The 13,671-nt window shown below is 50.8% G+C and overlaps 2 protein-coding genes across 4 annotated transcripts in view; one reads left to right on the plus strand and one right to left on the minus strand.

Annotated features, from left to right (window-relative positions):
* Positions 1-1,084: 1,084 nt before the first annotated feature.
* On the plus strand, positions 1,085-7,221 carry DUSP4 (dual specificity phosphatase 4). Its single transcript, XM_075090909.1, has 4 exons — positions 1,085-1,640; positions 4,615-4,751; positions 5,152-5,371; positions 5,599-7,221. The coding sequence occupies exons 1-4, from the start codon at positions 1,223-1,225 to the stop codon at positions 5,982-5,984; spliced, it is 1,161 nt and encodes a 386-aa protein (XP_074947010.1). The 5' UTR covers positions 1,085-1,222; the 3' UTR covers positions 5,985-7,221.
* A 72-nt stretch (positions 7,222-7,293) lies between these two features.
* TNKS (tankyrase) overlaps positions 7,294-13,671 on the minus strand; it is a 149,074-nt gene continuing 142,696 nt past the window's right edge. For all 3 annotated transcript variants that reach the window (XM_075090908.1, XM_075090907.1, XM_075090905.1), the window contains one exon: positions 7,294-12,431. In XM_075090908.1, the coding sequence (XP_074947009.1) occupies positions 12,345-12,431 (87 nt within the window). In that variant the 3' untranslated portion in view covers positions 7,294-12,344. The remainder of the gene's footprint in view (positions 12,432-13,671) is intronic.

Raw genomic sequence — 13,671 nt, forward strand, 5'->3', positions numbered from 1 at the left:
GAGGCGAAGTCAAGCAGCCTGACCAAATGCTGCCTTCTGTGGTAACTAGTGACCGGGGCACATGGGCTTGGACAAACGTTGGGCCCTTAACCTTGCACCACGTTCAGGCCCACATTGGGGTAGCTGAACACCTTCAGGTCTCTGAAGCAGGCTCACCTGGGACCGGCCAGTGTCTGTTTGCAGGCAATGCTCTGAGCACAGCTGCCGGTGTTGGGGTTTGCAGCATTGCTTTAGTTTGGAAGCAGCCCTAAAGGAGACTTCCGGATGAAATGACTGCTTGGCGTTTAGGTGGTGGTTATGGGGAGACCCTCTTGGGGTCACTTCAAGGCTGTGAATTTGTTCCTTTGGCGTTTAGCCAAGACAGTGTTCCTCACATGAGGAATCAATCAGATTGGAAAGCCTTCCACGGGGCTGCTTCCCAGGCAGGGTGCTGTGGTGTTTTTAAGGCTCTGCAGCTAATGAGCCGTCACTTTTCTGACAGGGAAAAGGTGGCGGTGGCAGAGCCATAGTGAGAGGGGCCCTGCAGAGCTTTCAGTGGGCCCGGCTTAATGCCCCCCTGCCGTGGCAGCTGCTCGGGCCTGGACGGGAGCTGGGGGACACGGGAGGGAAGAGGACTGTGTGCAGCGTGCGTGCGTGCGTGCGTGTCCGTGTCCGTGTGCGTGTGTGTGTGTCCGTGTGTGTGCGCGCGCGCCTACCTGCGTGTGTGCGGGCGCGCGCGCGTGCTTGCCTGTGTGTTCTTTACAGTGTGTGTGCCCGCGTCCTTGCGCACACGAGCGCGTGCCCTGCAGCGTGTGCGTGCACGTGTACATGCGTGTGCCCTGGAGGGGGTCCCGGCGGGGGTGACACCGCCCACGGGCAGGGCGCCCGAGGGCTGCCCCGTGCCCCGCCGTGACAAAGCCGCCGCTCTCCCCATTCACAAACCCAGGAGAACATGGCCGGCACGATTTTGTCTTTTTTTTTTTTTTTTCTTTTTTTTTTTGTGAATGGAGGCGGTGACGTCGCCGGCGCCCGCCCGCCGCCTTCCGTCCATTCATGCGGCCCCGTAGCGGGATGAATGGGCGGGGAGGGGCGGGGCGGGGCCGTGCGCCGGCCGCCGGCGGGTAGTAAAGGCTCCGCCGCGCGCGGGGCGTTGCGCGAGCGGTACCGGTACCGGCACCGGCCGCAGGGTCCCCCCTCCCCGTCCCGCTCGCCCCCGCCAGCCCCTCCCGCTCCCGCCGCCGCCATGGTGGCCACAGAGGGGCTGCGGGAGATGGAGGGCAGCGCGCTGCGGCGGCTGGTGTGCCGCGACGAGGCCGGGGCCGCCGGCGGGTCTGGGTCCGGCGGCGGGGGCGCCGGTCGGTGCCTGGTGCTGGACTGCCGCCCCTTCCTGGCCCACAGCGCCGGCCACATCCGCGGGGCGCTCAACGTCCGCTGCAACACGATCGTGCGGCGGCGGGCCAAGGGCTCCGTCAGCCTGGAGCAGATCCTGCCGGCGGAGGGCGAGGTGCGGGCCCGGCTGCGGGCGGGGCTCTACGCCGCCGTCGTGGTGTACGACGAGCGCAGCCCGCGCGCGGAGGCCCTGCGCGAGGACAGCACCGTGGCGCTGGTGGTGCGCGCGCTCCGCCGCGACACGGCGCGCGCCGACATCCGGCTCCTCGCAGGTACCGACCGTGGCGGGGGCGGGGGGGAAGGGGAAACGGAGGGAGGGGACGGGCACCCCGGGGGTGGGTCTGGGGGGTCCCGGCCGCGCTGCGCCCCGTTGCCGCCCTCCCCCTCCCGGGTGCCCTGCCACAAGTTGGGAGCTGGGGGGTGTGTGTCTGGTGGTGGTGGGGGGGTGTGCTGCGTTTTGGGGGCGCGCCCAGCGAGGCCGTGCGGCTGTGACCCCGGAGGTGGGGTCCTAGGACAGTCGGCAGAGCGGCCGTCTACCCCACGCGTGGGTGGCCCGAGAGAAAGGCGGCCTGAGCCAGCTCGGGCTGAGGGAGCGAAGGAGGGGGGAGGGGAGGCCCCACGCCCCCGCCCGCCACCGGCCGGGTGCAAGGTGCAAACCCAACGGCACGAGTCACTCCAGATGGAAACGGAGTGGGGGCGGATCCACCCCCCTTTGTTTGAGCGCACCCGCAACCCCACGGCGCAGGGAAGGTGTTTGTGCGGGACCCGATCCCTGGTGTCGCGCCGATGTCCCGCTGCGGGGGGCAGAACCCCCCCACCCCCCGGGGCTGCCGCGCTCTTTTTGCCACTGCAGCAGCGATCGGGGCTTTCCCCCGCCGCGGTCTCGGCGTCGGCGTGCGTTAGGTGAGACGCTGAGCGCAGTGGGAGCTGCTGCCGGTCCCGAGAATTGCTGTGAGGTGATTTAGGGGAGGGGGATGCTCAGCTGGGGTTCCTGGATGAGCTCTGTGGGGTTTTTTCTTTTTTGTTTACAGCCTGCGAGGTAATTTATTCCTTGGTTTACTTACAGCAAGGGGTTAGGAGGCATATGCAGAGTAGCAAATCCATTAAGAAGCTTGATAGATGGAGAAGCTGGCGCTTCTGTTGTACTAGATACAGTAAAAACAGCAGGAGCTGTTCCAAGGATGTGATACGATGCGCTGCTGCGGGAGTGCCTGCACAGCAAGGGCTCACTTGGGACCATGCTCTCGGGTCCTTCGCTGGGAGCCGTCGTGGCCCTGGGAGCCACCCATGTGGCAGGAAATGCTGCTGTGCTTCAAGGGTGGCCTTTGTCAGCCGAGGGTTTCTGGTGCCCCTGTGGCTCTCATGGGAGGTTGTTTGGGGTTTCCAATCTTTTCCTTTTAAGGAACAGGCTCGTAGAGACTCGGCCTTGGTATTAGAGACCTCTTCCTCGCTTACCGCAGAGCTACTAAAATGATTGCGCTCACTCTGATTTCCCAAGAGCCACGCTAACCCTGCACTGTGCCTGTCCAAACCCAAATTTGTCAGGTGCGGGTCATGACAAAGACCCGGATCTGTGTTGTGCGGATCAGGCTCCTGCCAGGTTCCCTGTAAAACAGCCCGTCGGGGTGTTGCTTTGCGGTGGGCACCCACACAGCACCATGCCCGTGCTGGGCAGGGCCTGCATGCACAGCCGGGATCTGCACACCACTGGATGGAGCTGCTGGATGTGGTGCTTGGTTGAACAGGCATTAGATCTGATGAGCTCATTGAAGGGAAACATCTTTGACTGCTTGAAAGGGTCCCTTTGCCTTTCCAAGGAGGAAGCCTATTTCCACACATCACCCTCGGCAGCTTATCCCTCTCAGGATGGCGTGATGGCCACAGGCATGCGATGTGGTAGATTCTGGGATTTCAGGATCAGACCTCCTGATGGTGTCTAACAGGGACACTTGATTTTGGGTGCTCCTCCAAATCAAACCAGTAGGTCTGCAAAGGGATGTTAGGTCCTGGAACCGCAGCCTCTGCAAACTGCCCTGCTCGTGGGGGAGGGGCAATGCAAATTCCGTGATGAAGATGCATATTTCTGCTTTAAGGTACTAGAGACCTTCCTTGTGTAGGGGGCGGAAACCATAAAGGACCCTGGGATGCTGTCAATATTGGTCTCCAGCTGCCTAGTGATTCCTGGGCTGCTTTGGAGATGCTTGCATCATCTACTGGTCTTTTGGACATCCAGCCTCGTTCAGGGCAGTCCCAGACCTAAGGCTAGATAAGGAATACTTGTCTGGCTGTGTGCGCTCTGGCAAGCCCAAATCCCCAGGCATAGATCCCGTAGCTGGGGTGAATCTTCAGGAGCTGTTGTGGGAGTCAGGGTTTGGTCTAGCCTATGGTGATAGTAAAATACCTGATTTCCATTGGTTTTAAGGCTCAAGGTCAGACTCTGCAAGGATGTCAGGGTTGTTGATTAGATTTGAAGGAGAGAAGGAAATCTCACCAGAAGTGTTCATTTGGCACATGGCAGTTTCCCTGTCTTGGGAAGTCCATGGGGTTTGCTCTTGTTTTGCCTGCCATTAGGAAGATCTATAGTCACCTCTACTTATCCCCCTGGCAGCAGGTAAAAGGAGCAAGCTGCTTCTTCACAGGGTGCTCACCCCTGTGTTCAGGTCGCACCCATGTCCTTGAGAGGCAGTGGATGTAGCTCTGGAGGGCAGCATTGCTGTGGGGTTAGCTTCATTGTACCTGGCCAGTTCCAGGGCTTACCTGGCCTGTTGCTTTGGGAGCTCTGGGCTGGAGGGTCAGGCTGGGAAAGTGAGAGACCTCCCTGTGCTTTCTGGCAGGACAAACGTGTATGGGAAAGCTGGGAACTGAACGGTCTTTGGCCTGGGAGCAGCTTTTCCCATTAAAGTTGGAGGATGCTGGCAACAAATCCTCTCTCCATTATCTTAGAGACCAACCTTGGCCTTGGTCTGGGGTTTTGGCTGATGGTGTGTAGGGGGCTAAACCCAGGACCAGAGACTTTGAGCAGCCAAGAGCATTACAGAGCTCTTGCTCTAAGGGATTGGTGGGGCCTCCAGGATTTCCCCTTGCTGCCAGGAGCCTGGTTGCTCATCCTGGGGCAGGAGACCACTTATCGCTGGAGCACGATCTAGTGGTGAAGGGCATGGTGAGATGCATCAGCTCTGGCTCGGCTGTTCTGCAGTGCTGTGAATGTAGCCTGGGATAACACTTTGTGCCCTTCTCTTCTTGCAGGGGGTTATGAGCGCTTCTCCTCAGAGTACCCTGAATTCTGTGCAAAAACCAAGTCCCTGAGCAGTGTGTCACCCCCCACCAGCGCTGAGCCCCTGGATTTGGGCTGCAGTTCCTGTGGGACCCCCCTTCATGACCAGGTATGTTTAGAAGCCCAGTACTCAGTTTTTTTGAGCGCTCCCTCCAGCATTGCAACCTGGTCCTGCCAGAGTCTCTCTGCTCTCCCTCACTGAGGCCTGCAGAGCCAGAGCCCTGCTCCCTTTCCTCTCATGGGAGAGCACGGTGGTCCTCCTGATCCCAGTGTGTTTGTGCTCCCTGGGGAGTGGACAGGCCCAAAACCACACAGGTGTAGGATGAAGAGTGGGAGGGCTGAAATGGGTTTAACAGCTCAGAAAGGCAGCCTCTGCTCTCTCTCTTTTTAGGGCCTTAGACCAGGTGCCAATTCCTGCACTGCTCAGGGCCTCCAGGCCATCTGGATGTGTGTCATGCCCACTGCTGTCCCCTGGTCACCCCCACATCTGTTGTTTTTCTCTGTAACAGGGTGGCCCTGTGGAAATCCTTCCCTTCCTCTACCTTGGCAGTGCCTACCATGCCGCCCGGCGGGACATGCTTGATGCACTGGGCATCACAGCCCTGCTGAACGTCTCCTCAGACTGCCCCAACCACTTTGAGGGGCACTACCAGTACAAGTGTATCCCTGTGGAGGATAATCACAAAGCCGACATCAGCTCCTGGTTCATGGAGGCAATTGAGTACATCGGTGAGTGCCTGCACAGAGGAGCTGTGTCTGTGTGTGCTTCACCCAGGGGAAGGTTCCTGCCTCAAAGACCTGGAGCCTTTGGCTCAGATGGGACTGGGGTCCAGCAGAGTCCAGGCCGTTTGTTGCACTGGTGGGAGGGAGGTCAGTCACCACCTGCACGTGTGGTGAGGGGCTTGGCTTTGTTGGAAGGGTGTTGGTCTCACGTCTCATCCTCTGTTGCCCTCCAGACTCGGTGAAGGAGTGTTGTGGCCGGGTGCTAGTCCACTGCCAGGCTGGTATCTCCCGCTCTGCTACCATCTGCTTGGCTTACCTGATGATGAAGAAGCGTGTCAAGCTGGAGGAGGCCTTTGAGTTCGTCAAGCAGCGCCGGAGCATCATCTCCCCTAACTTCAGCTTCATGGGGCAGCTGCTGCAGTTTGAGTCACAGGTGTTGGCCACCTCATGTGCAGTGGAAGCTGTCAGCCCCTCAGGGACACTGCGGGAGCGGGGCAAGGCCACCTCCACCCCCACCTCCCAGTTTGTCTTCAGCTTCCCAGTCTCTGTCGGGGTCCACGCCACCCCCAGCAGCCTCCCATACCTGCACAGCCCCATCACCATGTCACCCAGCTGTTAGCTCATGGGCTGAGGCCAGCCAAGCAGGTAGTGCCAGGTGTGGAGGGGGCAGGTAGGCATGAAGCCCCATGATGTTAAGCAATAGTGCCGGACACTGCCATTCACCCTGGACTCAATGTCTTTTTCGTAGAGAAATTTCTTACCTCATCTTGGGTTTTTTTGCTTCCTATGTTTTGAAAGCACGAAAGTTGTAAAAGCCACAAACCCTGACATTGTCCAGGCTCTCTGGGGAAGGAAAAAAAATGGTATACTGGGTTTCCTCAAGTGCCTGGTCTTCATCTCTTTCCATCCCTATTTTATTGTCTTTTTTTCTAAAAAAAAAAAAAAAGACCCAACATGTCCCCTTCTCCCCATATTTCTGGCCCTAGCTCATCTGGGTTGAAAAGGGAGCACGCCCTCTTTTTATTGTGCAGCAGTCTTTCCCCCCCTTGCACAGAGACATGGGTGTGTGTGGTGGGTGCTGCTTACCTGAGCCAGTTACACTGGGTGACAAGCAGAGCTGCAGGCAGGGCCCTGGGGCAAGCAGGAAGGGTGGCACAGTCACCCTGCCAGTGCCTGGGGAGGCAATGCAGGAGCTGGCAGGCTCCTGCTGAGGCACCAGCTGAGCCCATTGCTCTGGGGCAGAGCAATCTCTCTGGAAGACAGTTTGGAGGGGGAAGATGCAGTCCTAAATGCCTCTTTTTCTTGCCTCTGTGGATCTCTGGTTCCTGTGAAACTTAGGTCCAAGCTCCTGTGGCTTAAAGAAGAGGAAGGGTTAGGGGCAGCAGTCTGCGCTGCTTTTGATTTCACTGTTTAGTTTCCTCTGCACCCATCCCACTGCTGCTCTTCCATGAGGAGCAGATGGGGCATGGTTGGGCTCTAACAGAAGAGAGAAGCAGCCACGTGGAGGAGAGAGGCTGGCCCAGAGGTGTCATCCCTCCAGCATTTTCAAGCTTCTTCCACCTCATGACCAACCCTTCTCCACCTGAGCTGGGTCTCTCTTACCTGTGCAACACTGCTACAGCTTTTGGTCTGAGCCTAGAAAATGCCTCATCTTCAACCCACCTGGAGCATTATTTCCCTCCCTATGTCTCTCCTTCCCCCCACTCCAACCCAACACACAAGATGCCTATGTGGCTGATGTACATATGTATGGTTTTGTTTGTTTGTTTGTTTTTTTAGAAATTAACTTTTTATTTATTGCCTGAGGGAGAAAACAAATTGTTTGGAGAAAATAAAGATAAAACTTTTCAACAGTTGTGGCTAGAGGAGGTTTGTCCTAAGACCGAGACAAAATAGCAGGTTGTGCAAACACTCCGCTTTCACAGAGCAACTGTTAAAAATGTATTTATTGAATTTGAAACTATTACAAGTATTGAAGATCAGACATTTAGCCAAGCACATTTATAGATCAAACTCAGTTGTTACAGAGATGTTACCCGAAGTCCACCATGTAGGTAGGCTGAGAACCTGCCCATCATCTTTCAGAGAGAGGGTAAAGGAGGAAATAAATAAATGATATCCCAGCTCCAGGTAACTGGCAACCAAGAGAGGAAACATACAGGGCTAGTTATGAAAACAAGTTATATGAAAAAAGGTCTAAAAACTCAACCCCCAGTTACATTGCCATTTGGGTTGGCAGAGAAAGCAATTAGGAATGAAGATGCACAAGCTCACGGGACTGCGGCATGGAAACATCCCCATTTCAATTTCCAAAGCTGAAGCAAGTTCTGCAGACGTTAAAAACTTGAAAATTGCATTGTAATACAGAGACTCTAATCACCTACATTAGTAATTAATGGAACCAGCACTAAAACTTGCCACTAACAGATTCAGTAAGACAGAAATAGATGTATCAAAACCAGTCAGATAATACAACCTGACAGGAGTATGCGTTAGTGTAACGAGAAATGCACCTGTTTTTCACATTTCCTACTGGTTCATGGGCTCATTCACCTTGCTTCTGAAGTTTTAACATGTATATGCCATCCCCTGATCCTCAAGGCTTCCCATCTACTGTGTGTTCAGTCAGGTGGGAACACCACTGCTCCATCTCTGTGCATGTGTCCTGCCACTCTCTGAAAGATGAGGACAGCGTTGCTCTGGGCTGTCCAAAGCCACCACCTCTGATGATCAATGGAGTCAAGGCTGTGGAGGTTCACAAGCCACTCACTACCTGAGGCTAGAATTGAATCTACTTCCCCATGTCCTCCCCAGCAGGGCTGCAGCATAGCTTTAAACGCCTGAAGCATGCATTAGATGATTCTCCTTTTAGATTTCAGAGCTACATTTTCCATGGCAAAGCAGCATGGAAAGGGAGAAATCCCACTAAAAGTAAATTCACACACTTCCTGACCTTCAGCTTCTGAGAATGATTAGCAATGTTCAAATTAATCTGTTTTGTGTTTAGACCCTTCCTTTTATCCATCTTTTGAAAAACTGTCATCTGGATAATTCGTTAACAGTCCCATATGGAAATGCTATGTAGTGCATGTACTGTGCAGGAGCTCTGACTTCACTGCAGGGATGCAGGAGTCCCTTGAGATTTGCCACTGTCTTAAGGAGTTCCTGCAGGCCATGCAGTAGCACAACATGTTAGCATCCCTCAGTGCTTCACGCGTTCACAGGGAGCAGACATCTCTAACCTACTACAAACCGTAGGGTCAGCTGGTTTCCAGAGCCAAGTTGCTTCTCCAGAAGCAACTCTGTCCCATATACCACATGCCTTTTCTGTGTCTGATGCCCACCAAAGCCAGCAGTGCTGAACATTTTGCAGGGTTTTCTTTTTGCTTCAGTATCGAATTTTGTTTTGGGGTGCTCCCGTTATCAACAAGCAAAGTATCAAAGTTTGCAGGCAAAATAAATTCCTGCTGTATAATGCAGTGGGATTCAATCGCATCACATGCAAACATCCAAAACAGAGGTTAGGAAAACACGTTGCTCATACCTTGGACTACAGACCAACGGTGACTGCGAAATGGGGGAACAGTCTCCGTGGAGCTGGGATCAAAAGAGATTGGCAGATAAAAATGAGAAAATGAGATACACCTTATTACGGTACTGTACTCTCCGCTTTTAATCCTACCGGAAGTTTTGCTGACAGCATTCAGACTGCAACGTCAGTCTGCACCAGGTACCTAATTCATCTGTCTCACGGAAGCAATTTCAGCGATGGAGAGCAGAACCCTCCCTTTGCTACGTGGTGAAGTTTCTTTCTGTTTCGCCTGTTAAGGTCCTGTCACAAACTGCACAGACGTTTCAAAATGCTGCCTCAGAGGGACATAGACAAAAATCAACAGGCCTGAAAGACAACTGCCCCTTTCCCCAGCAGATACCACATTCTGTCCCAGTGGGAACAGCTCTCTCTGGAGCCAGTGAGGGTGCCCAGGCTCCCAAGCCTGTGAGATGGCTCATCCCAGCGGGTTCCTGCATCCTCGGTTCCCACCATGCCTCCACTGGTGACCCAATGCTGCCAACGAGCATCCCATTGTCAGGAGACCGCCCTTCTCAGGAAGTTGAAAATCTTAATTTCTCAGAAGGCAGCAGCTGCTGCCTGGTTATGGGCGCATGCTGTTTTTAAGGTCCCATTCTCTAGAATTAGGAGGCACTATGCTGACTCCTTCAGCTAAAGCAGCAGCATCTGTACCGTAACAACCTGCCAAATGCAGCTCTACCACCAAAACCATGACCAGCTTTTTCATGGGTCACTTTGAAATTGATGGGCAGATCCTCACTTTGTTTTAAACCGTAAGAGGAGCTACAACAACGTATGCCAGGAGAGGAGGATGCTACTCCTGCACAGGCTTCTACGACACACAGACGCATCATCCGGCCTGGGTATTCCTCTGTGTCTGGCCACAAGCGGATATGAGATCATGTCATTAACAAGACAAAAACCACTGCAAAATTATTTCCTCACACAGCACCTTTACTCTGCACAGAACATCAGGTACGTTAACACTGGCAGTTCAAAGATACTGGACAGTATTTTTATCCTCTAGAAGTTCAAGGCTGCAGAAGAAATCCAGACCAGCCATTAGTTCAATCAGCACACAGGAAACAACAAGCAAGAACAGAATCTGGTGTGGGCTTGGTGGGGTTTTTGTTTTTAGGTTTGTTCTTGGTTTTGAAAGATGTAAAGTTTTTAACTTCCACGCCCACATTAACCATTTTGCTCACCTAAGCAGCACAACTGTTTTACCATTTAAAACTATGTCTAACTGGGGATGCTGAACGACGCGCTCTCTCACTGCTATTTGAAACCCTAGCGTAGATAGGCACATCCCCCCACTCCATTATTAACTAAGTTAAAAACAAACCCCAAACTTAAATGATGAATACAAAGCTTCAAAGCCTAGAGGTGATCTTTGCAATCCTAACGCTATTAAACAAGTAGCCAAAATACAAGCACCCAATTTTATCAATGAAATTTGATTAAAAGGACAACTAGGCGAGAGCCTGGCTTGGACTTCGAAGCTACATATTTAATCAGGTCACAAAATGAAGCGAGAACCATATATCCACTGCCAGCTCAAGAAAAATAAAACCCAAAGTTCAAGATCTGTTGGAGTATTGCTATTTCTAAGGTTTTCTTTAGAGATATTACAAACAGATGACGTGCAGGTAGCCAGATCGCATCAAACAACCGATTTTACAGTGGGTGAAGTTCCTCTGTGAGGATAACTTGCTTCAACATTAACATCATAATGTTAAAAATGAAAACTTTATGTCTTAACACTGAAAGTAAAAAGCTCTTCAGGTTTAAGTTTGTTCTATCCAAACTTGTCAGCAAAATCCCACTTGTGGGGAGCATGTCTGTTTTTGTAAACTGAAAGCACACTGTTCTGTCATTTCCTTGCTTTGAGGGGGATAAAACCTGAATGCATGAACTGGATCATCAGATACTAAATAGTGTTGGTTGACAGGGAAACATACAGCGTGTTGTGTTCAAGAAACATTTTTGTCTCCAGTCGTTACATGCTCAACACTGAAGCACATCTCCTGGTATTGGTTGTTAAGAAAAAAATTAAACACAGCTCGATTTTCAACTTCCTCTGAAGCTGTAAAAACGACACAAAAAAGAAATCAGTTTCTACTTTTGTTAAATGCATATCCTCCACGAGGGGGACTTCTGAAATTAGTTGATACTGTGCTATGCAATGCTTAAAAATAACTTTCTTCTACCCAGTGAAATAAACCTGGGAACTTGCGGGGAAGGGGATCAGACTGAATATATCCTAGCCTTGTTCTCTGGTATACCTGCAAACAAATCCACTTGCCAACTGATGTTTTAAAAGTTCATTCCCATCAAAATGTAAAATCGATACTTTAAAAAATTATTATTTTTGTAAACCCCTTAGGCTCTTCAACTGTGATGTCACACACAAAGACGTGACATGAAACTGCTATAACAGACTCTCCCTTACCAGTATGAAACCCATTTACTGGGTCTTATATTACAGAGGGACACGAACCACATATGCCCTCGTGTATGAGATCTTCTGACTTTTCCCAGCAAAACCATACGCCACTGTAGCTGGAGAACATTTCACAAACTGCATGTACTTAACAGGAGCCTTATAAAATGTCCTTTTAGAGATGCAAGCAGAGGGCATTGACCTGCTTTATGAAGTTCTTCCAAGCACAAGAGCTGGTTTTACCCTTGCAAACACTTCCTAGGGCTTCCCACAGAAAACTCAGACGAAGCAGTGAACTGACACAATTTGTTTCCACTCTAAAGTTACACTCGCTTATATTATCGTTTCCTCAGAGGTGTGCAAAAAAACCCCTCTACCGAAGAACTGGACCTAGCCCCTTCTCAGATGAAATTCATATTGCATTGTTACTGATTTTAGTCAAATTGACTTTGTGCAAAATATCTTTAAGAAGGTTCTGGCTCAACTTCAGAATACAAAAAGAAAATAAATAGTTGACTAGGATCTCTTGAAAACATAAAGTGAATGGTGTATGCTGAAAAGAAAGTTATGGGCTTAATGCAATTTATCTGCAAATAAAATAACTAGAATTGTAGTGTCTGAAATTTTAACATGAGAGATGGCATTGATAAAGATTTCCGTTTGCACAATAATGTTCCCAAACTATAGATCAAAACAACATTATTTTACACGTGGTAACTGCAGAGACTAGGAGCCTGAGATATGTTATTAAAAGGCAGTCCCTTGTAAACTTTCCTCAGAAGGAACAGTAGCAGTTGAGTATGCAAGAGTTACTCATACCGTATTTATCAAGACACCAATGCTTTATAAAAGACATACAGCTTATTTCCAGGTTGTTAAGGATTTTATATGATACTGATTTTATGAAACACGTGTCCATCCAGTCCAAGATTGAAGTCATATCCTTCTTCACTGCTCTGTAGCTACTAGGTCTTTTGCTCTGCTGCTGTTGCTGTCTGTGATGGAGCTTCTGGTTTCACAATCTGGTATGTAATGAGATATTCTGGGTATGCCTGAAAGTTAAGTCAAGAAAAAAAAAAAAAGCATTGCTTTATGCAAGGGTATGCTCAGCAAGTTCGCATTTTGGAGTTCAGTCAACAGTGATCAGGAACGACAGTGCAAGAATCACCTCTATGTCTGCAGAGCGCAAAAGAAAAAGCCATTTTCAAACCTAGCCAGCACTAAGTAGGAACTGCTCGATGTAGTTAATACCTTCGTTAATACACTAGTAGAAAGAAAGATGTTTCTTCCATGCAGACACTGCCAGAAAACGTGTGCGCGACAGGCATTCACAATCACAGTTACTCTCCACATTAGCTAATCCGACAGATCATTCAGTGCCTCTAAGTTATCAAAAAAATCTCAGATGACCAATGTAGTCTGACCCTAAAATGCTCACTGACTTGCTACGTGACCTGCAAATACCTTTACTAGCAGTAGAATACTGGGCACATCCAAAGCACGTAACCCAGGTGTCTGTCCAGCATTTTCTCAAGACAGCTGGTAGGAGGTTCAGTCCCAGAACAAAGCTAAAGGTGCTAGAGGGCAGGGTCCCATTCAGAGGAACCCAGACAGGTTAGAGGACACTGGGCCATCAGAAGCCTCATGAAATCCAGCAAGGGCAAATGCACCTGGGACAAACTAATTCCTTATAACATTGAAGGATGGGAAGCAGCAATGCTGAAATGTGCTGGGGACCCTCAGGTTACAGCAAGCTAAAGGAGAATCAACAGTGTGTCCTGCCAGCGATAAAGGCTATCAGCATCCTGTGGTACATCAACAGCAGAGTAGCCAGAGTTAGCGATGACTGCTGTTTATTCAGTACTCACTAGACCACATCCAGACAACTGCATACAACTTTTGGGCTCTCCAGTACAAGAAAGATGGCGACAAGCTGGAGCTAAGCTCAGCAAAGGACCAATAAAATAGTCAGGGGTAGAGAGTACAGTATAAACAAGAGGAGGTTGAGGGAGTTCAGGCTTGTTCAGTTCAGAAAAGGGAAGGCTTTGTGGGACCTCATAGCAATCTTTCATCATGTATGGAAGGTTACTGAGAAAACAGAGCCAGATTCCTTCCTGAGCTGTGCAGCAGGAGAATGAGATTAATAAAACAGGGGGGGTTCCTATTGGATACAAAGAACATGTTTTTTGCTCTGAGGATAATTACACAAAGGAACAAGCTGCTGAAAGGGGCTGTGAAACACCATCCTCCAAGGCCTTCAAGACCTGCCTCGTCAAAGAAAGCCCTCAGCAA

Source organism: Phalacrocorax aristotelis, chromosome 4 (assembly GCF_949628215.1).
Source record: "Phalacrocorax aristotelis chromosome 4, bGulAri2.1, whole genome shotgun sequence".
Lineage (NCBI taxonomy): Eukaryota > Metazoa > Chordata > Aves > Suliformes > Phalacrocoracidae > Phalacrocorax > Phalacrocorax aristotelis.

Excerpts from the sequence above, each read along its gene's own strand:
- DUSP4 (XM_075090909.1), top strand. The coding sequence starts at position 1,223 with ATGGTGGCCACAGAGGGGCTGCGGGAGATGGAGGGCAGCGCGCTGCGG. Across the intron at positions 1,641-4,614 it reads CGACATCCGGCTCCTCGCAG|GGGGTTATGAGCGCTTCTCC; the intron begins GTACCGACCGTG and ends CTCTTCTTGCAG. Across the intron at positions 4,752-5,151 it reads GGACCCCCCTTCATGACCAG|GGTGGCCCTGTGGAAATCCT; the intron begins GTATGTTTAGAA and ends TCTCTGTAACAG.